The 24,852-nt window shown below is 35.7% G+C and overlaps 2 protein-coding genes and 1 long non-coding RNA gene across 4 annotated transcripts; 2 read left to right on the top strand and 1 right to left on the bottom strand.

Annotated features, from left to right (window-relative positions):
* The first annotated feature begins 1,314 nt into the window (after positions 1 to 1,314).
* On the top strand, positions 1,315 to 2,845 carry LOC125469804. Of its 2 annotated transcripts, none has more exons than XR_007252072.1 (2): positions 1,315 to 1,928; positions 2,211 to 2,845. It is a non-coding gene; the product is annotated as an uncharacterized LOC125469804 (long non-coding RNA). The 2 variants fall into 2 exon arrangements; XR_007252073.1 differs by having other exon boundaries at positions 2,215 to 2,845.
* An 11,250-nt stretch (positions 2,846 to 14,095) lies between these two features.
* On the top strand, positions 14,096 to 17,145 carry LOC103934768 (probable E3 ubiquitin-protein ligase LOG2). Its single transcript, XM_048567699.1, has 3 exons — positions 14,096 to 14,662; positions 15,773 to 16,268; positions 16,655 to 17,145. The coding sequence occupies exons 1-3, from the start codon at positions 14,160 to 14,162 to the stop codon at positions 16,769 to 16,771; spliced, it is 1,116 nt and encodes a 371-aa protein (XP_048423656.1). The 5' UTR covers positions 14,096 to 14,159; the 3' UTR covers positions 16,772 to 17,145.
* A 1,590-nt stretch (positions 17,146 to 18,735) lies between these two features.
* Positions 18,736 to 20,178, bottom strand: LOC103934759. The gene has a single exon (XM_009344506.3). The coding sequence runs from the start codon at positions 20,176 to 20,178 to the stop codon at positions 18,736 to 18,738; it is 1,443 nt and encodes a 480-aa protein (XP_009342781.2).
* Between the last annotated feature and the right edge of the window lie 4,674 nt (positions 20,179 to 24,852).

Consider the following 24,852-nt stretch of genomic DNA (forward strand, 5'->3'; position numbering starts at 1 on the left):
ACTCCTTTAATTTACTGATCCACTTGACGAAGACGTCAACCGTAGAAGAATGTGTATGGCTTGTTGTGGCAGGTCAAAGCAATTAACAAAGTATCTTACTCCCAAACTTGTTAAATTTAGTAGGGCAAAAGTCGAGCAAGCAATTTAATAAAATTAGGTTTGGAGTCAGTTGCAAGCTAAATATGTCTTAAATAAGCAATCTTACCGTGTCAAGACTCCAACTATTCCCATATAAAAATACGAAGGAAAGTTTTTTAAGAAATTATATGTCGATACATAAAAGGATATTGGACGTGGATATATATTACAGTATGTGTGTGCTAGGTGAATTAGGTGCGTTATGTAACATGTTGGCTTTTAGTTGGACTGAATTCTTAATTATATGATTCTTTTTCTTTTTTGGCATTTGAGTATTATACAAGTTAAACTAACACTAAAAAGTATGGGTAGTTTGGTGAAATGGTGATCCTGATCATGTCTTGTTCATATATTTGGCTTAGTCTTGTTTTTTGGTAAACATATTTTTTAAAAGCATTTTCAATCATTTTAAAAGAAAACGAATTATTATGCACGATATAGATTGTGTATGAATAGAGCAATTCCTTATTTTGATCCCAAAAAAAAAAAAAAAAAACTAATGAAAAGGGCTTGAAAGCTTTGAGTTTTAATGATAAGGACAAAATAAAGGTAAAGTGAATAGTACCAGGATTGACTTTTTAGTGTAAAAATATGGTTTTTCGTTAAAGTGAACAGTACCGTAGGTTTTTCGTTAAAACTCTCAAAAAAAAAAAAAAAAAAAAAATCTTCAATCATGGTCATAGGATTATATCTAGAAGACACAAATCAGCATTTGGATTATTAGTTTGTCTGGCTTTGTACTTGCCATTTTTTCCGTTACATTGTCCGTATCCTTGACCTTGGCTACTAATGAATAATCAATAAGGTTGTGAGAGCTTGACAAATTAAACAACACGATAAAACAACATGTTGAATCATTCGAAGAACCTTCATGCACGATCTTAATAGACGAAGGAGGTACTAACTAATGAATAATCAATAAAGTTAGTGAGAGCTTGCCGAATTAAACAACACAATAAAACGACATGTTTAATCATTCAAAGAACCTTCATGGTCTTAATAGACGAAGGAGGTACTAACTAACGAATAATCAATAAAGTTGTGACAGCTTGCCGAATTAAAGAACACGATAAAACGATATGTTTAATCATTCGAAGAACCTTCATGGTCTTAATAGACGAATGAGATACTAATTAATGAATAATCAATAAAGTTGTGAGAGCTTGCCGAATTAAATAACACGATAAAACAACAGGTTTAATCATTTGAAGTACCTTCACGGTCTTAATAGACGAAGGAGCGGAAGTACCATACCTCAACTTGTTGTAGTTCTTGATTTTCAGAATCAAAATTACTTAATTCATCGTACACATAGTAGTTGGTTTTTAGGACCCGTAAATTTTCATCACAGTTAAAACATGATCCTTTTTGATGTTTCAATTGCACTTCATCATACGTGTGCCCAGTCGTACCCTTTGGACGACTGTCGATTTGGACAAAAGAGAAGAGATAAAAAAAAATATAAAAAAAAAACACCAGTATTATTTCTACCGTGATGCCAAGGGGTTAGTACCTTTTGGATGACTGGATCGTGTTTTGTCTAGTTAGACCAACATCTTTTCATAGATTTTTTTGTTGTGCCTTTATGAGCACGTAAATAAGCTCTCAAAATATCTATCCTTGTAGAGTGACCTCCTTTCATCCTCTAGCCTCTCTCCCATCTCCATCACACACTGCCTTGCTGCCTTGCCTGTATAGGGATTGTTCCATCTCAACTTTGCTAATTGGTCAAGATGCTAAACTTGGAGTTCTTTCCCACACAAATGCTAGCTTAGTTCATCTGGTTCATGGTAGGAGTCAAATATGAGATTGATCATGTCTTATTTGTTGGTTTGGTTCTATATGCCCATGCTATCTTAATCGATTTAGTCGTTTGGAATAGCGAAAGTGAGATCTCTTCATCTTTCTTTGTTGATTCATTTTACAAGTTCTTTAGTTTTGCATATACTGTATACACACATGTTGACTTAGTTCATCTAGATTCGTAAGAGATTGAGTTGCTCTTGACAAATGTACCTTTTTTGATCTGTTAAAACCTTGATCATCTCATACATTCTGTATTTGTGAATTAGCCAGGAAGGAAGGAGGTCATCACTTGCATGTGAAATTTGTGCCTTATGAGCATCATGAAGATTGTTACCACTTCAAGAAGATAAGAGGAATAAGTTCGCTTGAAGATTAATGAAAAGTTGCACATGGTTAGGTTATTCCGATTTGATAACTTGTGAAAGTGTGTTCTTCTTGTAAGGGTGCTTTTTTGCCTTCATTTGTGGCTAAAGCTTACTGGCATGTACTTGAATTTTTTACGAGACTTGAATATTGTTTGCGGGGTATGCATGGCGCGCAGCAGGGTTAGCGTTCTTGTGTCCGCAGTTTGGACTTGCTTCTCCAGTGAGATGTAGGCAAATTGGTGGATATTTTGCCTTACTGACAGCATGGATCAACGAGCATTTTCATAATGTTATTACTCTCCATATAAATGTAAGGGTCAAACATGTGTGCATCGCTTGACCACGCGAAAAGGATGCAGGGTTCTCACTTGAGCAAAAGACTTTGCGACTCACGAATCAATCTTAGCAAAAGAACAATACTCATTTTGTGGCATCAAACCCGTGAAATGGGGAGCCAAGCTACTAGGCATGTTGATGTTCTAATATGACAAACGTCATGTATTCGTTTGATGAATGACATACAAGGTTGTCTAGGATCCATATCTTAATTAGAGAATGCATCATGATATCCTTTACCAAAAGTGACATTTTATACCTAGCTAGTTGCTCTCAAGTGTTTGGATTGTGTAGTTGATAGAGTTCTATTACAGTTTACCCTGGTTCATACAATTTCCCAAGAGTCATATACCCCTTCTCGAGTTTGACAGAGCACTTATGCAAACATATACCATTGTGCATACCTACTTTGATGTGTTATAGCTCACTCTCTAGCAAGATATTGTCCCAACATGGTCTTCTGGGGTTGTGACAGTGGTAGGGGAAACAATGGTGGCGTGGTGGTGCTATGGTGGAGAAGTGGAGGAGTAGGGGCGGGGGTGGTGGTAATGGGAAAGGTAAGACGGTGGTAGAAGTGGCAGTTGTGGTGATGGTGGTATCAGTGGTCGCCACGATGGGGGTGGCGGCGATGAGGTGGTCATACAAGGTTGTAGAGGTGATAGTGATAATCGTGATAAGTTGGTTGTAGTAGAGGTAGCGTTGATGGTGGTGACGGCGATCGTAGTAGTGGGCAATATTGCAAGATGGGGGTGGTGTCAGTTATGGTGGTGGTGACAGCGACAACATAAAGGTGATCGTATGACATTGTGGTACGGTGGTGGTAGAAGAGGTGGTGATGGGTCCTGGTGAGGTCATGGCAAGTTATAGTAGTTGAGGTGGTGTGGTGGCAATGGTAACAATGGAGTGCTGGTGATGGTCATGGAAATTTTGATGGTGGCGATGGGGTAGCGGTGGCGATTGGAGTAAGTGGTAATGATCATGGTAAGATGGTGGTGGCAACATGGTGGTGATCAGAGTATGGGTAAAAACTCAATACCATGTCCACTAGAATAGTGGACCACATGCATATAAACACCTTTATATGTAACATTGAAATAACAAGATTAAGGTTTAGATGTAACCTTTGGATCTTATTTTGAATCCAAGGAGAGAAACTTCTTGTAGGTTCGATTTTCTTTGAACCTTGCTAACTGCTCCTCCAACTTGTGGTACTTTGTGAGATCTCAAAGTAGACATCGTATAAGTTTCAACATCTCCAAGAGCTTGAGGTTGTGGTGGTGTGAGAGAGTTTGAGAGGCTAGCACAAACATACACACTTTCTCTCTCTAAGGGAGGGAAGACAAGGAAGAGGAGGAAGAGATGGTGATTTTAGTATTCACAATCGCAACTAGCAAATGATTATTTTCAACTCCTGAAAATCATTTGCTTCTCTCTCCTTCTTTTTCTCTCTCTCTCTCGCTCTAGGACACTGAGTGTTCTTGGTTTCTAGGTTCTCAAAAATTGTGTGAAAACCCAAATGAAAACCAACCCTTTGTGAGCGAGAGATGGAGTGTGCTTAAAGGATAATGCTAGAGAGATCAAAATTTTAAATCAAATAATGTGTCATCAATAGGAAATAAGCAAGTTAATCAACATTTAAGTAATAATTCAATTAACAACCAAATTATTTAATTTACAAAATTTAATTTAAAATTTAGTCTCTCTAATATTACCTGTGCTTAAGTAGACGAAGTCTGTATATTAAAACAATCCAAGCCTCTGCCCACTTGAAAGAGAATCGGCCATGGAGCCATTGGGCTCATTTTTTGGGCCTTGTCACGTATTTGACCCTTGTGTTAAGTGATAAAGTCCAATGTGGACCCTGTCCAAAACCAAAACATTCCCAAAACATTTTCAAGTCCCGTCTTCCAATTATCGTCCTTTTTGAATACACAACTCTTTTAATTATTTTATTGAGAAGTGTTAAACTTACTATTCATTCATTTTGTACCATCTCTAGTAAGCGTAGTGTCCACCGACACATGTTAATCTCATCTCTATTAGAAAAATGATACAAATAGATGGTAAGAATAATATTTTTGTTATTTTATTCAAAATATTATTAATCAACAATTCTATTAATATATTTCAACAGAACATGTTGTCTCAAACTCACATGATTGAGTGTGCCATCCATTAGGTTTTATTTGACAAGATGATGAGATTAATTAAACTCATTTAATTAAACTTCAATGATAATTAGTACATTATCACTTATGGTTAGGCCTGACAATTCTGACACGACCCGATAATCCGACACGACACGAAATTAACATGTGTTTGAGTCGACACGATAATGAATCAGGTCATTATCGGGTAACCCGATAAGCACCTATTAAGATAACGAGTTGATTCGGCTATACACTGTGGGTAATATGATACACAATAAGCAAAATATTAATTTTATAATTTTATAACCCTAAAAAAATACTATAATAATTATACATATTAATTTAACAATTTTATACCCCTAAAAACTATAATTATTATATATATATATATATATATATATATTAAATTAAATATTAAAAATTGGTGACCAGTGGATCGGCTTAAATATACATACCATTCGATTTATTAAGTGTTATACGTACAAAATAAATAACTTTAAATCTACATAATATATATATACACACACATACCATTGAACATGATGGGATACAAATTCTACGAAACTACTTTCAACGATCCAACCGTCAAACTTGTTTGTATATGCTTCGAGATCTCATATGCTAAAACTTGCAAAAAAAAAAAAAAAAACATTCAAAGATCAAGTAACGAGACAAAACTTTTCGACGGTTTTCAACGAAAAATCATGATTTAACGGTTATTTTAACTCCAATTTTGATATTTTTTACAGTTACACTCCTTGACCCTATACGAATACAATGAATGAACTCGATCTTCAATTTAAAATATTTACACTAGTGGATACCACAAAATCTTATGTTATACTTAACGAAAGTATGAATAAACTCTTAAGTGTTAGTGAATATATTGTTTTGATGGGATACCCATTCTACGAAACTAGTTTCAACAATCCAACCGTCAAACATGTTTGTATATACTTCGAGCTCACATACACCAAAAATTACAAAAACCAAACATTCAGAGATCAAGTAAGAAAACAAAACTTTTCAACGATTATAAACGAAAAATCACGATTTAACGGTTATTTTAACTTCGATTTTGATGATTTTTTACAGCTACACTCCTTGACCCTATATGAATACAATGAATGATTTTGATCTTCAATTTAAAATATTTACACTAGTGGATACCACAAAATCTTATGTTATACTTAATGAAAGTATAAACAAACTCTAAGTGTTGGTGAATCTATCATTTTGATGGGATACGCACTCTACGAAACTAATTTCAACGATTCAACCTGTCAAACTTCTTTGTATATGCTTCGAGATTGCATACACCAAAAATCGCAAAAAACAAACATTCAGAGATCAAGTAACTGGACAAAACTTTTCGGCGGTTATCAACGAAAAATCACGATTTAACGATTAAATCTTCAATTTAAAATATTTACACTAGTGGATTCTACAAAATCTTATGTTATACTTAATGAAAGTATGAATAAACTCTTAAGTGTTAGTGAATCTATTATTTTGATGAGATTCGCATTCTACAAAGCTAGTTTCAATGATCTAACCGCCAAACATGTTTGTATATACTTTGAGATTGCATATACCAAAAATTGTAAAAAACAAACATTCAGAGATTAAGTAACAAGACAAAACTTTTCAACAGTTATCAACGAAAAATCACGATTTAACTGTTATTTTAACTCCAATTTTGATGATTTTTCACAGCTACACTCTTTGATCCTATATGAATACAATGAATGAACTCGATCTTCAATTTACAATATTTATACTAGTGGATACCACAAAATCTTATGTTATACTTAATAAAAGTATGAATAAACTCGTAAGTGTTAGTGAATCTATTGTTTTGATAGGATACGCATTCTACAAAACTAGTTTCAATGATCCAACCGTCAAACATGTTTGTATATACTTTGAGATCACATACGCCAAAAATTGCAAAAAACAAATCATTCAGAAATCAAGTAACGGGACAAAACTTTTCAACGGTTATCAACAAAAAATCATAATTTAACGATTATTTTAACTCCGATTTTGATGATTTACACTCCTTAACCCTATATGAATACAATGAATGAACTCAATCTTCAATTTAAAATATTTACACTAGTGGATACCACAAAATCTTATGTTATACTTAATGAAAGTATGAATAAACTCTTAAGTGTTAGTGAATCTATTGTTTTGATGGGATACACATTCAACGAAACTAATTTCAACGATCCAACCATCAAACATGTTTGTATATACTTCGAGATCGCATTCGCCAGAAATTGCAAAAAATAAACGCTCAGATATAAAGTAACGTGACAAAACTTTTTTACGGTTATCAAAGAAAAATCACGATTTAACGGTTATTTTAACGCCGATTTTGATGATTTCTTACAGCAACACTCTTGACCTATATGAATACAATGAATGAACTCGATCTTCAATTTAAAATATTAACTCTAGTGGATACCACAAAATCTTATGTTATACTTAATGAAAGTATGAATAACCTCTTAAGTGTTAGTGAATCTATTGTTTTGATGGGATACACATTCTACAAAACTAGTTTCAACGATCCAACCATCAAACATGTTTGTATATACTTCGAGATCCCATACGCCAAAAATTGCAAAAAACAAACATTCAGAGATCAAGTAACGGAACAAAACTTTTCGACGGTTATCAACCAAAAATCAAGATTTAACGGTTATTTTAACTCCGATTTTGATGATTTTTTACAGCTACACTCCTTGACCCTATACGAATACAATGAATGAAATCAATCTTCAATTTAAAATATTTACACTAATGGATACCAAAAAATCTTATGTTATACTTAATGAAAGTATGAATATACTCTTTAGTGTTAGTAAATCTATTGTTTTGATAAGATACCCATTCTACGAAACTAGTTTCAACAATCCAACCATCAAACATGTTTGTATATACTTCGAGATCACATACACCAAAAATTGCAAAAACCAAACATTCAGAAATCAAGTAACAAAACAAAATTTTTTGACGATTATCAACGAAAAATCACAATTTAACGGTTATTTTAACTCCGATTCTGATGATTTTTCACAGCTACACTCGTTGATCATATATGAATACAATAAATGAACTCGATCTTCAATTTAAAATATTTACACTAGTAGATACCACAAAATCTTATGTTATACTTAATAAAAGTATGAATAAACTCGTAAGTGTTAGTGAATTAATTGTTTTGATGGGATACGCATTCTACAAAACTAGTTTCAATGATCAACCGTCAAACATGTTTGTATATACTTCGAGATCACATACGCCAAAAATTGCAAAAGACAAACATTTAGATATCAAGTAACGGGACAAAACTTTTCGACGGTTATCAACGAAAAATCACGATTTAACGGTTATTTTAACTCCGATTTTGATGATTTTTTATAGCTACAGTCCTTGACCCTATATGAATACTATGAATGAACTCGATCTTCAATTTAAAATTTTTACACTAGTGGATACCACAAAATCTTATGTTATACTTAATAAAAGTATGAATAAACTCGCAAGTGTTAGTAAATCTATTATTTTTATTGGATACACATTCAACGAAACTAGTTTCAACAATCCAACTGTCAAACATGTTTGTATATACTTCAAGATCGCATATGCCAAAAATTGCCAAAAAACAAACGTTCAGAGACCAAGTAACAGGACAAAACTTTTCGACGGTTATCAACGAAAAATCACGATTTAACGATTATGTTAACTCCAATTTTGATGATTTTTTACAGCTACACTTCTTGACCCTATACGAATACAATGAATGAACTCAATCTTCAATTTAAAATATTTACACTAGTGGATACCACAAAATCTTATGTTATACTTAATAAAAGTATAAATAAATTCTTAAGTGTTAGTGAATCTATTGTTTTGATGGGATTCGCATTCTACGAAACTAGTTTCAACGATCTAACTGTCAAACATGTTTGTATATACTTCAAAATTGCATACATAAAAAATTATAAAAAAAAAAAAAAACATTCAAAGATCAAGTAACAGGACAAAACTTTTCGACGGTTATCAACGAAAAATCACGATTTACGTTTATTTTGATTCCGATTTTGATGACTTTTTACAGCTACACTCCTTGACCCTATATGAATGCAATGAATGAACTCGATCTTCAATTTAAAATATTTACACTAGTGGATACCACAAAATCTTATGTTATATTTAATAAAAGTATGAATGAACTCTTAAATGTTAGTGAATCTATTGTTTTGATGGGATACGTATTCTACAAAACTAGTTTCAATGATCCAACCATCAAACATGTTTGTATATACTTCAAGATTACATATGCCAAAAATTGTAAAAAACAAACATTTAGAGATCAAGTAACGGGACAAAACTTTTCGACGGTTATTAACGAAAAATCATGATTTAACGGCTATTTTAACTTCGATTTTGATGATTTTTTACAGCTACACTCCTTGACTCTATATGAATACAATGAATGGATTCGATCTTCAATTAGTGGATACCACAAAATGTTATGTTATACTTACTGAACGTATAAATAAACTCTAAGTGTTAGTGAATCTATCGTTTTGATGGGATATGCATTTTATGAAACTAATTTCAATAATCCAACTGTTAGACTTGTTTATATATGCTTCAAGATCATATAAACCAAAAATCACAAAAAAAAAAAAAAAAGATTCAGAGATCAAGTAACGGGACAAAACTTTTCGACGGTTATAATCGAAAAATCATGATTTAACGGTTATTTTAACTCCGATTTTGATGATTTTTTTACAGCTACACTGCTTGACCCTATATGAATACAATGAATGAATTCGATCTTCAATTTAAAATATTCACACTAGTGGATACCACAAAATCTTATGTCATGATGATCGATGAAAATTGAGGATTTTGTAAAAGGAATAACATGCAAGCTTTGAGTTCCATTGGCAAGGTTTAAACTTTTGAGAAAGGCTTGACAACCTTGAAAACAAAAACTCTTTCATTTTGCATATCCTTGCACATTTAATATTTTGTAATAGACTAGTAGAGTATAGATGTTTGTTTATTAGGCTCTTATTTTCGAGTGTAAATGTAGTACTTAAACGATAAATGTATTTTAATATTTTGAAGTAATAATTATGTGGCAATGTGTGGTATGTACAAATTTAAGAAAAAAAATTATATTTTCTTAATGGGTCATAACAATTGGGTAAAGTGACCCGACCTATGAAGGACCCGTTAAGATAACGGGTGTGACACAACACGACCCGTTAAGATAATCAGTGTTACATGAAAATGACATGAACACGACAGACATGATTTGTTTGCCAGACCTATTTATGGTGTCTCAAAGACTACAAGTGACGTCTAGCCGCATGTCGTAGCCCCTAAGCCAACATAGAATTGGTATGAAGAACCTATTCAATTCAAATTGGTATGATTTTTCTCTAATACAGTACTTCTAATCTCATTATCAGAGTAGAGATATTAATGTCAAACTCTTAATGACATAACTTTACCCAACGATCCAAACTTAAGTCCTTAATAAGGTTTTTAAATTTTAGTTGTAGTTTTTAAATTTAAATTGTTGTAGTTTTTAAATTTAAATAATAAATTATGTTTGGTCCTATAGTCCTTTGGCCCTCGGTTGGAGATGGTAAGAAATATAGCCCTGCATTGTTCATTAAAATATTAATTTCTTAGATGGCCAGAAGGCTAAAACGAGCTCTCTGACCCTCCTTCGGTTGGAGATGGCCTTAGAATCCAAATAAAGTACGCCTCTTAAAGCATCTCGAAAGAGACACCAAAAGGTATAAATCAGCATTAAGGGGCAAAATTGACAGCAACAACGTTTTCCAACCGAAACACCAATTTTAATGTGGTATGACATCGATTGATAGCCATCACCTTTACTACCAAAGTTGACATTAACTTCAAATTGTTTTCGATTGATTATTAGATGCTTTTAATTTGACAAATCGGGTAGAGATCAAATCTTTTAAAACTATGAAAATGTTATATAGGTTGTCAAATTTATTTTTAAAATTTAGAGATATGCTCTTAAACACCAATTGATATGCAAGACCAATGGTTATTGAAGTAAATGACACGATAATTTTTTTTTTGTAATGCCACTTCAAACAACTGCAATTTTGCTGGTTTTTTCTTCTTTTTTTTTTTTTTGGGTTTTTTGGATAAAGAATTGGTGCATAGTACCCAATTTAATGGTTAAATGCTTCTTCTTGACTCTAAGTTTATGACTTTAAAGATGGCGATGGAGATTTGTTTGACTCTGAGTCTGCAGACGGTAGGGTTACTTAAAAGATGGTAAAAAGAGGGTGAAGGAGGAGCTTAATGGATGGACATTCTTCTGGACAATGATGTTCTGCTAAAAACTTCAGCTTCTCTCTCTCTCTCTCTCTCTCTCTCTCTCTCTCTCTCTCTCTGTGTCTACCACTACATATATTCTTGATTAATTGTAACTTGCAAAGATCGATTTTAATATGATCTCTGTGAGATTAAAACTTCAACTTGGTAGGCTGACAATGATATCCATTTGGAATGAACTTTATTTAATTAGTGTTGAAATATGTTAATCAATTATTAAACTTGAACGGATGACAGCAAAAGAATATCACACAAAGATTATGTATGCATATACAACTGGATCATGTATGTATGAGTCACACTAATATTGGGAACACACTAGGACTGCCTAGTTGCTTGTAAAGTGGGAATTACACTTCATTTGCCCAAAAAAGACCTCAAATTCTACTAATTTACTACAATATGCTTCATGTGTGGAGGTTTTCTTTTCTTCTCTTACACAAAGAAAGCATGATGATAATGAAATATCTGTAATTTTTCATTTGCTATCTTTAGTAATCTCTGAGTTTTAATATAGTTCACGACCACGTGGTATTATGAGGTCATTTTAAGCACGCTTTAAATTATTCGGGTTAATAAGGACTATGAGTGGATAGCAAACAAACACACGTTTGAAATATAGATTGGAGTCATCCACATAGACGTAAACAATTATTCCTCGTTTGCTTTAGCAATAAATTATTATTACATGGGTTTTAAACAATTTCAACGATAAAAAAACAAACACGATAATCGAAAATTTTTAATATGCTATGAAATTTTTATTTGATGCTAAATATTCTTAGTCAAAGATATGTTGGTAAAGATTTAACGGTAAAAAACTCCAATGTATAAGAATGATAGTAACATAGTAGAATTTTTACAATATTACCACTTCAGTTTCCCTTTTTAATTTCTGTTTCATTTTCCTTTGGCTACTTGCCCTAGCCTCATTGTCCAAGAGATCCTTACCTCATTGTTCTCTCTTTTTATTGAGGTTTGCGGAACGATTGGGTCTGGAGATTACCCCCACAGTTTGCATGACACGACAATGTGTGAGGCTCTCTCGCTTCTTACTTCATCATATTCTTCATCCTCTTGCTCTTCCATTTCGAACAACTCATTTTCTTCCTCCTTGAGATCGAACAATTATTTCTCTTGCTCACCGATTTCTAACAATATCCTTGAAGAAGACATTGTAAGAACTCAAGATTTATAAACTATGAAGAATGATTATTAGACATTTTGATTTTGGTAAGTGACTTTAAGATGGATGTAGGGTTTATATGGAGAAAAAAAAAAAAGGGATGAGGTTGTAGATATTGTCACGTGGCACGCCGTAATTGGTTAAATGTTTTATTGAAATTTATCCACAATGATTCTAAACAGATAGTGACATGTGACGCGATAGGATTGGATAAAAATCTTATGGGAAATCTATCCCCAAAATTCTTATAAAATCAAAACACATGACGTTATGGAATTGGTTAAAAATCTACTCGAAAATCTATTCACAAAAATTGTATCTGAATGGCGTGACATAATTGGTTAAAAATTCTATTTGAAATTAAATATAAAAGTAACTGTTATTATTAAAAAAAAATATTTTAGTACCAATAGGCTGAACAATTCAGTTTAGAAGTACAGATTCATTTGAACAATTAATATTCACTAAAACAGTAATCACCTTCGCTTAATAGCCTGAGCAATTTGCTTGAGGTGAAGTTGGTCTTAGTAAGGCTTATCTCCAATACTAACAGAATGACATCATCATTCACTGCTTCCTATAAACAGCAACTTGGCAACCAAAATAAGGCATACGATCCAGCCCCAAGCCAACTTTATTATCCATTGAGATTTCTTCGTTAAGATTTGAACTCAGACATCGACAATTTAATGATTAAGCCAAATGTATGACATCTCAATCAAATTAAGATTGAATGACATTAGATCAAATGATGACGACATTAGCATAAGCAGTAGCATAGTGAATTGTTAGGAGGCTGAAAGGACATCCATTTGATGGGCATGAATCCATGATCATATCTTTTTTCTTGGTCTAATTCGTGCGAATAATACAATCCAATAATGTTGATCATTAGAAACAAAAACAAATAAAAAAAAGGCAAAAAGGTGTTAGCTTTAGCTGTTGAGCATAAGCACTTCTTTCTAGTCTCAATTTTCATCATGTCATGGGGTATACGGAATATGGATGGTGCCTTTGGTTTGGGTGGTTCTTTACGCAATCCCATTACCCACCCACTCATCCCAACCCAACCATTCCAAATACCAACAACAAAGCGAATCAAGATTCCTCTCTCTCTCTCTCTCTCTCTCTCTCTCTCTCATCAAATTTTCGATGCAGTTCAAGAGATCCGATATTATTTCATTTAAATTATAATATATGAATTTAATAAATAAAAAATGCTAAAGAAATTCTCTAAAATTAAAAAGTTTATGAATTTTTTTATCATTTTACAGTTTAACGTCAATTCATATTTCAATGTAATAAAACACTTTGTAAAAGTTTGAGGCGACAAAAAATCCATTAAAAATCTCACTTTTAACATGTTATTGCTACTTCACTCAAATATGTTATTTTATCTAAGAAGATTGCTTATCAATATTTTTGTACATCTATTTTATATCACATGACTTGCATTCTCGAAACTATTTTTCTCCTCTTTGTATTTTTTTTATTTATTTTCTATTATTATTATTTCTTGTTACGGTCTTTTCCTATATTATTTTTTATTAATTAATTAAAATAAGTATTTTATTATTTTATAACTTCAATGTTACCATCCAAAGTTCCCTTTCACTTCACAACGCACTGAAGAACCCAAAACCAGGAGAATACAATATCAAAGTTCCAATCTTTCACATCTTCTCAACTTGTCTGACGACAGCTCTTGATTTTCCAGCCCCAATCTGTTTGTTTCCCAAGAAAATTCTCAAGAAAATTTAACCCAACATGGGAAACAGCGGGAGCAGAAACAACGGCGGCCGCCGGAGACACGGCTCCCGCCAAAACCACCCTGCTCCGCCTCCTCCGGCCCCACCTCAGCCCGAAATCTCTCAAAACCGCTACGTATTCGCAGCGGCGACTCCGTACCCGTCTCAGTACCCCAACCCCAACCAGCCCCAGTACCCCAACCCCAACCCCAACCCCAACCCGTCCCAGTACTACCAGTACCCGGGTTACTACCCGCCGCCGCCCATGCCGGTGCCTCTGCCCGCTCCGTACGATCACCACCATCGCGTACCCCATCCTCACGTGGACACGGTGCATCCGAATTGGGCCGGCGGGCGGTACCGGGTAATGCAGGCTCCGACGCCATACGTGGAGCACCAGAAGGCGGTTACTATAAGGAACGATGTGAATCTGAAGAAGGAGACTCTGAAGGTCGAGCCCGATGAGGAAAACCCTGGAAGCTTCCTCGTGTCTTTTATTTTCGACGCCACGGTTGCAGGGAGGTAAAATTCAAGCTTAAAGCTTTGGTGTTGAACTTGAAGTTTAACTTTTTTACTAACTTCTGATTTGTTACTGTATTAAGTTCCTAATTGTGATCATTATTTGCTTTTATGTGGGATTAGCTTAAATGGAATTGGAGTGTTTGAAAAAGAAAGCGTTTTGAGCTAAATTGGTAATCAATTAGATAGTGGAGTGGTAGATACCGAAAGATTGAGAAACAATTTACGGGAGTCGAAGTTTTATTGAAAAGTATTTTGAGGTACTTGCCATTCTGAAGTGATTGCCGTTATAGTTGATCCGGTTATAATAATGACGGGTAATGGCGTCGAAGGATGGAATTGTGGGACTGCAATAGGTTAACATGATCGATTGATGAACTATGGTTTATGATTGATAACTTTGTTTTTTTTTTTTTCATGGATAATTGTTAAATCCGAGAAACTTGATCCATTAGGATGTTACCAACTGTTTGTTCTAAAATATGATTTCGTTGACATTGTTTGTGGTATGTACCGTTTGATACAAAATCATTCATGTGGTACAAGGATTTTCTTACTGCTAGAGAGGATTCTAATGGATGAAAGTAGAAGCTGCCCGGGGAACCTCACAAAAGTGAAAGGGCAGAAGTTTCTAGACGATAAGAGCATAGATGGTGAAAGCAATCTGTTTGATTTTTTTCACAGTAAACTATTGTTTAGCTGCAAGGATTTACTCAACTTTTTTTCTAACTAGTGAACATTGATCAACGAAGAGGTGTATCCCAAAAATGATAATTTAGGAAATATAAGATGATCTGAGGACCGTAGGCTCTCTTTGCAATCAGTATATTTATTTGTTCATTCAGATTGGTATAGCCTTTTGGTAGTTCAATTCTGCGGTATAAAGTCTTTCCCTCGGCTGCGATGCAATCGGATTGATCTTTTTTGCATTATATATCATACGCAAACACCATGCTGTGATGGCATTTTTCATGTAGAATTGTAGTGGTTGTATCTTTTTCTTGGCCAAGGTATAAGCAATTCATATAATTTACATGAATAACTGTTGGATGGCATGGCTGTATATGATCATCAGATTATTTTTAAATTTTAATTTATGGCTTTGTGAAACAGCATCACCATTATCTTCTTTGCAAAAGAAGGCGAGGATTGTAACCTGACACCAATGAAGTTTAACCTTCATCCACCTGTGACGGTACATTTTGAACAAGGTCTGGGCCAGAAGTTCAGGCAGCCTTCTGGAACTGGAATTAACTTCTCAATGTTTGAGGATGCTGAGTTACTGAAAGTAGCTGACTTGGATATCTATCCTATAGCTGTGAAGGCCGAGGCATCCCCTCCTGCCCATGATGGATCAGAGGGAAGCCCCGCGTCTGTAACAACAAACTCCCAGATAACTCAGGCTATATTTGAGAGGGAGAAAGGTGAATTCCAAGTTAGGGTTGTCAAACAGATTCTTTGGGTGAATGGGATGAGGTATGAACTACAGGAGATATATGGCATTGGTAATTCAGTTGAAGGTGAAGTGGACGGGAATGACCCCGGAAAAGAATGTGTAATTTGCCTGTCTGAACCACGGGACACAACTGTTCTTCCATGCAGACACATGGTAATTATACATTGCACATTTTCTTTTCAAAGTTTGTCGTAGTTGCTAGTGGAGAAAGCTGATCTTAATCTTTAGAGAAGTTTGTGATTGGTGAGAGCTAGTTTGTTGCCAAAAGAAAGATTGTAACTGAAAGCCGATTTAGCATTCACATCACTGGACTTAAATTTCGTAATTGACAAAAGGAAAAGCCAAGTTTTTTAAAGAGAAGTCCTTTATTTGGGTTCAAAATTCCTTTTGACTCGTTTGTAGATTCTATAGGATTACATTAACTTGTGTCCATCTAGTTATCATATTTGCATACTAATGTGCTTGAATCAAGCAGAGTGTAATTTATGTTGGATTTTCGTTGTGACTGACTTTTGGTTGGATTTCTTTTCTTCCTGCAGTGCATGTGCAGTGGGTGTGCCAAGGTCTTGAGATTCCAAACAAACCGATGCCCAATTTGCCGGCAACCAGTTGAGAGGCTTTTGGAGATAAAGGTCAACAATGGCCCTGAGGAATGAGAGGATGTGTTCTGCCACTAGCATTCTGTAAGTTAATGGCACCCCACCCCACCCCGCCCGGCCCTCTTTCTCCACTTTCCTTCTGCACTTGCTTTTTTGTCCCTCACTTCGGTGTTCAATGAATTGAAGAGGCAAATTATATGCTGTACGATGTGCAACATGCTGTGTTGCACCAGTGGTATGTAACGATGCTCTTTACACGCATGCTGAGTGTTCAGTGGCAATTCTTAACCATACATGTTCGGCATTTGAATTGGTTGTACCGTTGTAGGTCAATCTACAATTTGCTTCTACCTGTTGTAATTATTTGTTTCAAGAAAGAATAATGTAGAGATAATCAGGTATTTTTCCATGAACGTTCCAGTTCCGATGAATTTTAGGTATTTGGGCAGAGAGATTAAAGTATGTACATACTAGTTCCTCTGTTTTTTTTTTTTTTTTTTTTTTTTGTATGCTCAGATTTTTAGTTTTTCACAGAAGGGATTAAAAGGATGGGATTGAGGGACTTGGTCTCTTGTGCGTTCCTTGTAGAAGAATATTGGAGCAATGTTTTCTGAACTAAAATTCATGCACATTGGACCGTATACTTGTCACTATGTGGGGCAAAACCCATTTGTGTAATATTGTGACACAAAACGGTTAGTGGATTGTGATGCGTTCGTGGACCAATATTCACAAATATTTAGTTCATAGACTAAACTCTAGAGAGACCAATGCCTATTTTCTCTTCTTGAGCTATGGATGGCGTGACAAACGATATTTTCTATATTAAGGGAGAGAGATGATGAGTTTAATCTTACAATAGACTAGTAGTAATGTGGTTCAAATTCGTCTTTGACACGAATCGAATTTAAGACCTCGTACTTAAATTGACTTGTTTGTGACAAGTGAAAAAATAGTTGAAATACCTTGGATGGTTGGATGTTTATTCAATTAGTGAAGCTTCAATAAAGTTTAGCAGTTGACCACCTTTGTGGAGCAGAGGCTAAATAATTGCAAGTAATAAAACAATGTAGTGCGGTAGATCCCCCATCACTTTCATTATTTTATTCAATCACAAAACATGGTACTTCTCTTTCTTTAAACCAAGGGCGTCGACCTTTTCTCAAGGTAGCCTCAAAGTGTGCATCTCAACTTGTCTCTGATTGGCTTCCAAAAGCTTTCAAGCCTGAATCATCCGGTTGTCTGTATCCCACCTTTTTTATGACACGCAGAGTACTCGCTTGAATACTTGAATACTGGGCACTTTAAAATATTTCTCATCCAGTAAGTGTGAGATGAAAATAAACATATAGGTGCCGTTTGGTTCGCGGGAAAATGAACTTAGAGAATGAGAAATCATTTCCTTTCCGATGATATAGATGTTCCATACCTTTCTCATGCAAAAGAGAAGGAAGCCCATCCTGAATAGATATAACACGGATATTTAACATACTATAGTTTAAAATATAAACTCGTCATTCATGAAAACTTGAACGGAATAATAACATCACCTGGCGGTGTAATAGACAAAAACTTCTCATGCCAAACGGGACTCGTACCCACCCAGGGTACCTCCACCAAACCTCTAATGTGAGGGAACAATGAACTCTTTATTCATTCGTGGGGTTAAAAGGATGCTGCACAAGAAATGGATGTGTAAAGCAGGGTCATCAATCTTCCGCAATCAAATTTAATAAAGATTAAGGTCCTATGGACCACTCTAATAAGCTTAATTAACGAGAGTCGACGAAAAGGAACTGAAAGCAAACAGATAAACACAAATCAAACATAACATTAATAAGTTACTAAGCTGGAAAGCTCAGGTGTCCAACCAGCCATAAAGCAACAACTTAGATGTTTATCATCTTCCGACATAACATAAACACACCACACAAGATAATTATGGTTGTTTTATTTAGCCTAAGTGCCCAACCATAAAAGCAACATCATAGAAACCAGATGATCAAGATATCATATCGTGATCAACCGACAGATAGGAGAACATCACCGGGGTTGCCGTCCCCCCACCACTGATGGACAAACACACCACTGCTACGGAGGCTTCCAAAGATGTCCATGCAGTCCACCGGCATTTCACCTCCAGCATCTACTTGGCCTGAGCAGTGAAGAAACAGCTCGTCCACAAAGCATATGGCTCCACTTTCAAACAGTTCCGTGAGGAACTTCAGTTCTACATTGCCTGCATTCATCTTGAGCACCACGAAATCTGCAAACCCCACAGTTTCTTTGAACCAAACGAGGAAATCAAACCCTTCATCTCCGACATATGGATCTGTGATCCCATCATTTGGAACATTGACTTGCGGATTGATTCCGGCCAGCCCTGGATGATAAACAAAGGTGATTCCGGGCTTTTTGACGTAGGATAACAGAACAGAAGTGTTATGGTCAACAAAATAAACATTGAAATCTTTGCGTTCGATGGGATAAGAAGGCAGGAACCAATTTGTAACATTTGCGTTCAGATGCGCTGCTGCCCCAATATCAATATAGACCAACCGCCTCTTTGAGGAAACATCAACAAAATTAGGTAAGTATGCAAACCTCTTTCCATACTCCACTGGTTTTTCCTTCACCAGAGGCTCCATTATCCCAATGAAAGGTCGATTGTTTGTGAGGGATGGGCAGTCAGCCGGAAGGTGATACTGCTTAAAGAGCCCGGCATTGTCATAATTTTTCTTGAACACAACCAGTGTGAAGTTATTGACGTAATTAACGTGCACAACACTGGAACTTTTCAGCAGTGAAGAAATTGGGGTAGCAGACCTAATCAAGCTATTCGGGGAGGAAACACTGCTACCCACAAGCATAGCCCCAATTCCACCGGGGCTAAGAACACGCTCGATCTCAAGCACAAGAAGCGCAGGGACAGAAACCTTATCGAGATCCCTGGAAAGCACAAAATCAAAGGACTTGTCCTCATAGTCAATTTCATACACAAACTGTTTGTGCTTGAGCGAGAAGAACCGGTGTTTGTAAACACCACGAGCATCGGGAAATCCCAAATCTTGCAATGCCAGCCCAGCCGAGGCAGACCCTTCTCCGACACAGAGAGCTCTTGTACCGTATTTCAATAGCTTCTGACCCATGAGCTCTCTGACCACACTGACGGTCAAATTCACATCCCGCTTGCACTGCTCCGAACCATTAGATTTCCAGAAGGGCACGAAGAACGGACTCTGGAAATTAAACTTCCCCGCGGTCACTTCGATAGGGGCGACGTGGCCCAATTCGGCGGCGCAGTCGCCGGGGTTCACAAAAGTGAACATTGTCATGTAGGTCCCGGACAAAATGTGGATCAACGGTATGATCGACATAGCCGTGGCGATAAAGAATGCCCGGAAAAACACACGCCGGACCAAAGGCCCATGAAGGATCTGCATTCTCACGCCCTTCAAATCCATGATTCTCTTCGTGATGACTCGGGCCCGAATCATATCGCGTTCAAGCAATTGGGTTTTCTCGTTTCCGATCAAATACGAGTTGTTTAATAAAAAAAATAAAAAAAAAAGTTGCGAACTTTGTAAAATCAATTACAGATTTCGAGAGAGGGAAAAAGCCAAAGCGAGAAAGAGAGAGTAGATTAGCGACTGCAAAACCTGGAGGAGGTGTGATTCCCACCCACGAGGAGTACTATCGATTTTTTGATTACTAGCAACACCCTCTTCCAAATTCTTGCCGGCTTCGCTTCGAACCAGACGACCCGACCCATATTTACCCTCCGATTGCGAATCTACATTACATGGCGCACGGGAGCATCACCAATCTTGATTCGTTCCGGGTGGATCCGCTGAACACAAACCCTAATTTGGAAATTGGGGATTAGCGATTTTCAGAGCTTTTTCTGAGCGAAGTGATGCACAAGACGGTGGGTGTGTACTGCAGATCTGGTTTTAGTAATAATATAAAACACTCCTAGGCTCCCACTGCCAGTATCTGTGGGCTATGATTTGATAAGGCCACCGACGTTGTAGGAAACACGTGTCGACACCAGAAACGTCTCGGTTTGAAATCAGTTTTACCGCGAGCCCAATTGGACAAAGAAGATAATTTCCATTATGACGGGAATACGAATAGTACTATACGTGTTTTTATGTAAATGATGAGAAATTTTATTTTTAAATTATTAAATTTTAATATACATATTTTATCATTTATATAATGACATGTAATGTATCATCTCATATGTCAATCACATTGAAAAATCTCTTATGTATAAAGCGCCAATGATCGGTAATTGTGGGGACGGCTAGTGACACAAGGGGAGAGATGGACGATATTTATCCGTTGGTTTGTGTGGGACCCCCAGGTGGATCGACGGCTCGATTTCCATCGATTGGGAATCTAATAAGTAGGGAAGGATGATGAGTTGGCGTTACCATGGATCTGACAAAGCAAAGCGTGTGGTCCCCACAGGTTATTTGTTGGTTTCGAGAGATTTTAAACACAAAATGGTATATCATGTATCCTTATACAAATGGTGAAATATGTGTTTTAAAAAGTTAATATCTTAAAAAATAAAATCTCTTATCATTTATATAAAAACACATAATGTAACACCTGTGTTCGGATTATAATAAAAAATTTGTCGGCTGTTTCATACAAATGCATTAATGATCTTGGAACTAAGAAGATGTGGTTGTCGGGATGTTTTCACAGCCGTTAGATGGGATCGAACGGTTGCTATCACGCAGTTGTACCAATTGGGATTTTAGATGAAGATGATGGGATTCTGCCCGAGTGGGTCCGGGAGGGGTTCTTAGGTAGGAAGCCCTATGATGATTTTGTGATTTTGACGTGGATGCTACAGGCTTCTGCTTTTCCATTAAATAAAGGTTGAGGCTTTACCATCTTTTGGCAAAGTAACTTATGCACGAGTCTACTTTTATTAATTTGTAATCGTATCGCGTGGAATCAAATTTAAAAATAATTGACTTCAGTACGAATCAGAATCGAGTGAGGTAGAGCTGGACAATTTAATTAAAAAAAAAAAAAAACTAATGAAAAAACTTTAATATTTTGAGTTTTAACAAAAAAATTAAGTAATAATTTTATTTAATTGTTAGGACAAAACCCAATATCAAAGCAACCTAATAAAATTGGCCTAGACAAAATAATTTATTGAGCTTCCGATTTTACCTCGAACGTCAAACCCTTGTTGTTGCTTCTGCCTCTTCTCCTCAAACCCTCGCTGGTGCTTGCGCTGCTTCAGCTCGGTTGCTATTCAACTCCATTGCTTTTTTCAACTCCATGGCATTTATAAGTTCAATGAGTAGCTACTAGCTTCCATATATAAATCAGTACATTGAATTACAAAAATTAAAGACCCCTTGAAGGCTAATTTTGGTAACTAGTGGGATTTTGGTGAGGGGCATGAGCATATTTTTGTGCAGGATTTTAAGCTGCATTTTACTGCTCAATCTTGCCCTAACTCCACTAACATGTCCAAGTTTGTTGATATTATTGAACCTTGCATCTGTGATATACAAAATGATAATCTTATTAGTTCTATTGGGGATGAGAAAATTTGGAAAGTTGTCTGCAGCATCGGTGCCCTAAGGTATTGTTTGGTATGCAGACGGGACGGGACAGGACAGAATGGGACAGGAGAGAGCGGAACGGAACGGGAGCAAAGATGCCCTCGGATGGAAACAAGGAGGAAGAAGGAGACGGAGAGGTTATAATTTTGTGTTCCACGGATGTGGAACGAGTCGTTCCAGGAGGGTGAGGTGGAACAAAAATTCACCCAAAACTCGTCCCGTGGAACAGCTCGTTCCACCCGTTTTAGGCGCACCAAATGTGGGACAGAACGCCTTGTCTCACTCTATTCCGTCCCGTCCCACATACCAAACGGTACCTAAAGGCCCCGGGTCCTCATGGTATCATGCTTCCTTCTATAAAAACTGATGGGATACTGTAGGTCCTTCCATTAGAGATTTAGTAAGAGATTTCTTCGGAAATTGTTCAAGCTTAAGGATGATTAATCATACTAATATTGCTTTAATCCCCAAAGTAAATTTCCCTAAAGTTGTGGTTAACTTTAGAGCTATTAGCCTTGCAATGTAACTTACAAAATTATAGCTAAAATCATTGCTAATATGCTAAAACCTCTACTTGAAAGTTTTATTTCTAGGAACCAAGGTGCTTTTGCTCCTGGAAGATCACTCAATGATAATATTCTTATTTCCCATGAAATATTTTCCTCTTTTAAAACAAAAAAAAAGGTAGAAATGGGGTAATGGCGGTTAAATTAGACCTCGAAAAAGCTTATGGTCTTATTAGTTGGGATGATATTAAACTTGTGTTGCAGAAATTTAGATTTCATAGTCACTGGATAAGGTTAGTTTTGGAATGCGTTTCTTCCACTTCTTTTTCTATTGTCATAAATTTACCCTACTAGAGGAATCAGATAAGGAGATCCTTTGTCTCCTTATATTTTCATTCCTTGTGTGGAACCACTAATCAAGACAAATGTGGGTCTACTTCTCCTAGAGGATTTAAAATCTCAAATTTAGTAATGGCGAAGCCAGGATTTTACGTGAGGAGGGACCTTACATAAATGTCAAAAATATAAAACAAATGGATAGTATTGATAGGAGAGTAGAATACATGCTTGAATTGTCAACTAATTCAACTTTTTGAGACGCTAAATCTTTTTTCATATTGAAATTAACAAGTCAATGTAGAGAGTAATTAATAAAAAAAATTAGGGAGAATTTAGAGAACAAAATATATGAAATTTTATAAATTTAGTAAAAATTTAGAGAGAACAGAGAGATTTATAAACCTTAATATTGTTGTGGGTTGGAATTTGGAGGACAAATATATGAAATTTCACGAAGAAGAGGAGGAAAACTCAAAGTTTATTATTCTTCGGTTGGACAATGTGAAAGAATGTTTTTTGATAAAACTAAATCAGATTTTACATTTTAATTTTAAGAGTTGATTTGTTTATAAAATGAGATGTTAAATATAGTTTTAAGATGAGTGCAATTGGAATTGAAAAGAAAAAGAGACCTCTTATTTTAATTATTGGTGAATAGAATTTAAGAATTTTGTATAAACTTAAAAAAAAAAAAATTACTACATTTACCAAAAAATTAAAATTATAATACAAATTATTTAGAAAGGATGAAAAAGTGAGGGTGGGTAGGCCAGGCCTATCCTAGGCTTATGGTGCCTCCGCCACTGAAATTTAGTGTTTGCAGATGATTGCCTCATTTTTGCTAAGGCCACTTGAATGACCGCAAGGAATATTTTGAAGACGTTGAATGAGTTGGCAAATGCTACAGGTCAAAAGATTAATTTTCCACAAATCCTCCTTGTATTTCTCTAATAACACTAATAAGTCAAACAAGAAATGATTTAGTTAACATAGGTGTAGATGCAGACGGGTTCGAGACGATCTGGTCTTCAAATGCATTTCAAATTTTCTTTTACAGAATTTTGTTTTATTTTTGGTTCAAACAGTTTTTATCACAAATAATCTCCTACGTTGTTCCAAGTCATCACTTTGAGTTGCTCGCCCTTGTCGTCCAACTCCATTGTAAAATCCGATCGATAATTTGTTGATGTGGCAACATGTAAGACATACGAAGCCAATTATTTGGCACCACTTGAATTGAATACATTTTTTATTTTCCTAAAACCATGAAATCATAAAATATAAAATATAAAAACTTAACCCCAACTCTTGCATCTCCCAACCCACCACAACCACCATTATCTACACTTTTACTACAATAATTTGAAGAACAGTGGATGAGTTTTGTACATTTGTGCTGTCTTTGCTTGTTTTTGAACTTGATTTTATATATCTTAGTAAAGGTATCCATAAACGACACGAGTACTATGAAGGGTATTGGGGTGGCATGTGCAGATGAAGGGTATTGGGGTCGTAGGGCTGGGTGATGGTGAGGGTGTAGCTGAAACACGGGGCCACTGGTTTTTCTTATTTTTCATTTCAAATTTATTTTCAGTAACATTAAATCCATGTGGCTCTAAATATTTGACTTTGTCGGTTCCACATGTTGCTGCATCAGCAAACTAATGGAATTTTTAATGGAGTTGGACGATAA

The sequence above is a fragment of a genome, unplaced genomic scaffold (assembly GCF_019419815.1).
Source record: "Pyrus x bretschneideri cultivar Hongxiangsu unplaced genomic scaffold, Pyrus_bretschneideri_v1 Contig45, whole genome shotgun sequence".
Taxonomy (NCBI): domain Eukaryota; kingdom Viridiplantae; phylum Streptophyta; class Magnoliopsida; order Rosales; family Rosaceae; genus Pyrus; species Pyrus x bretschneideri.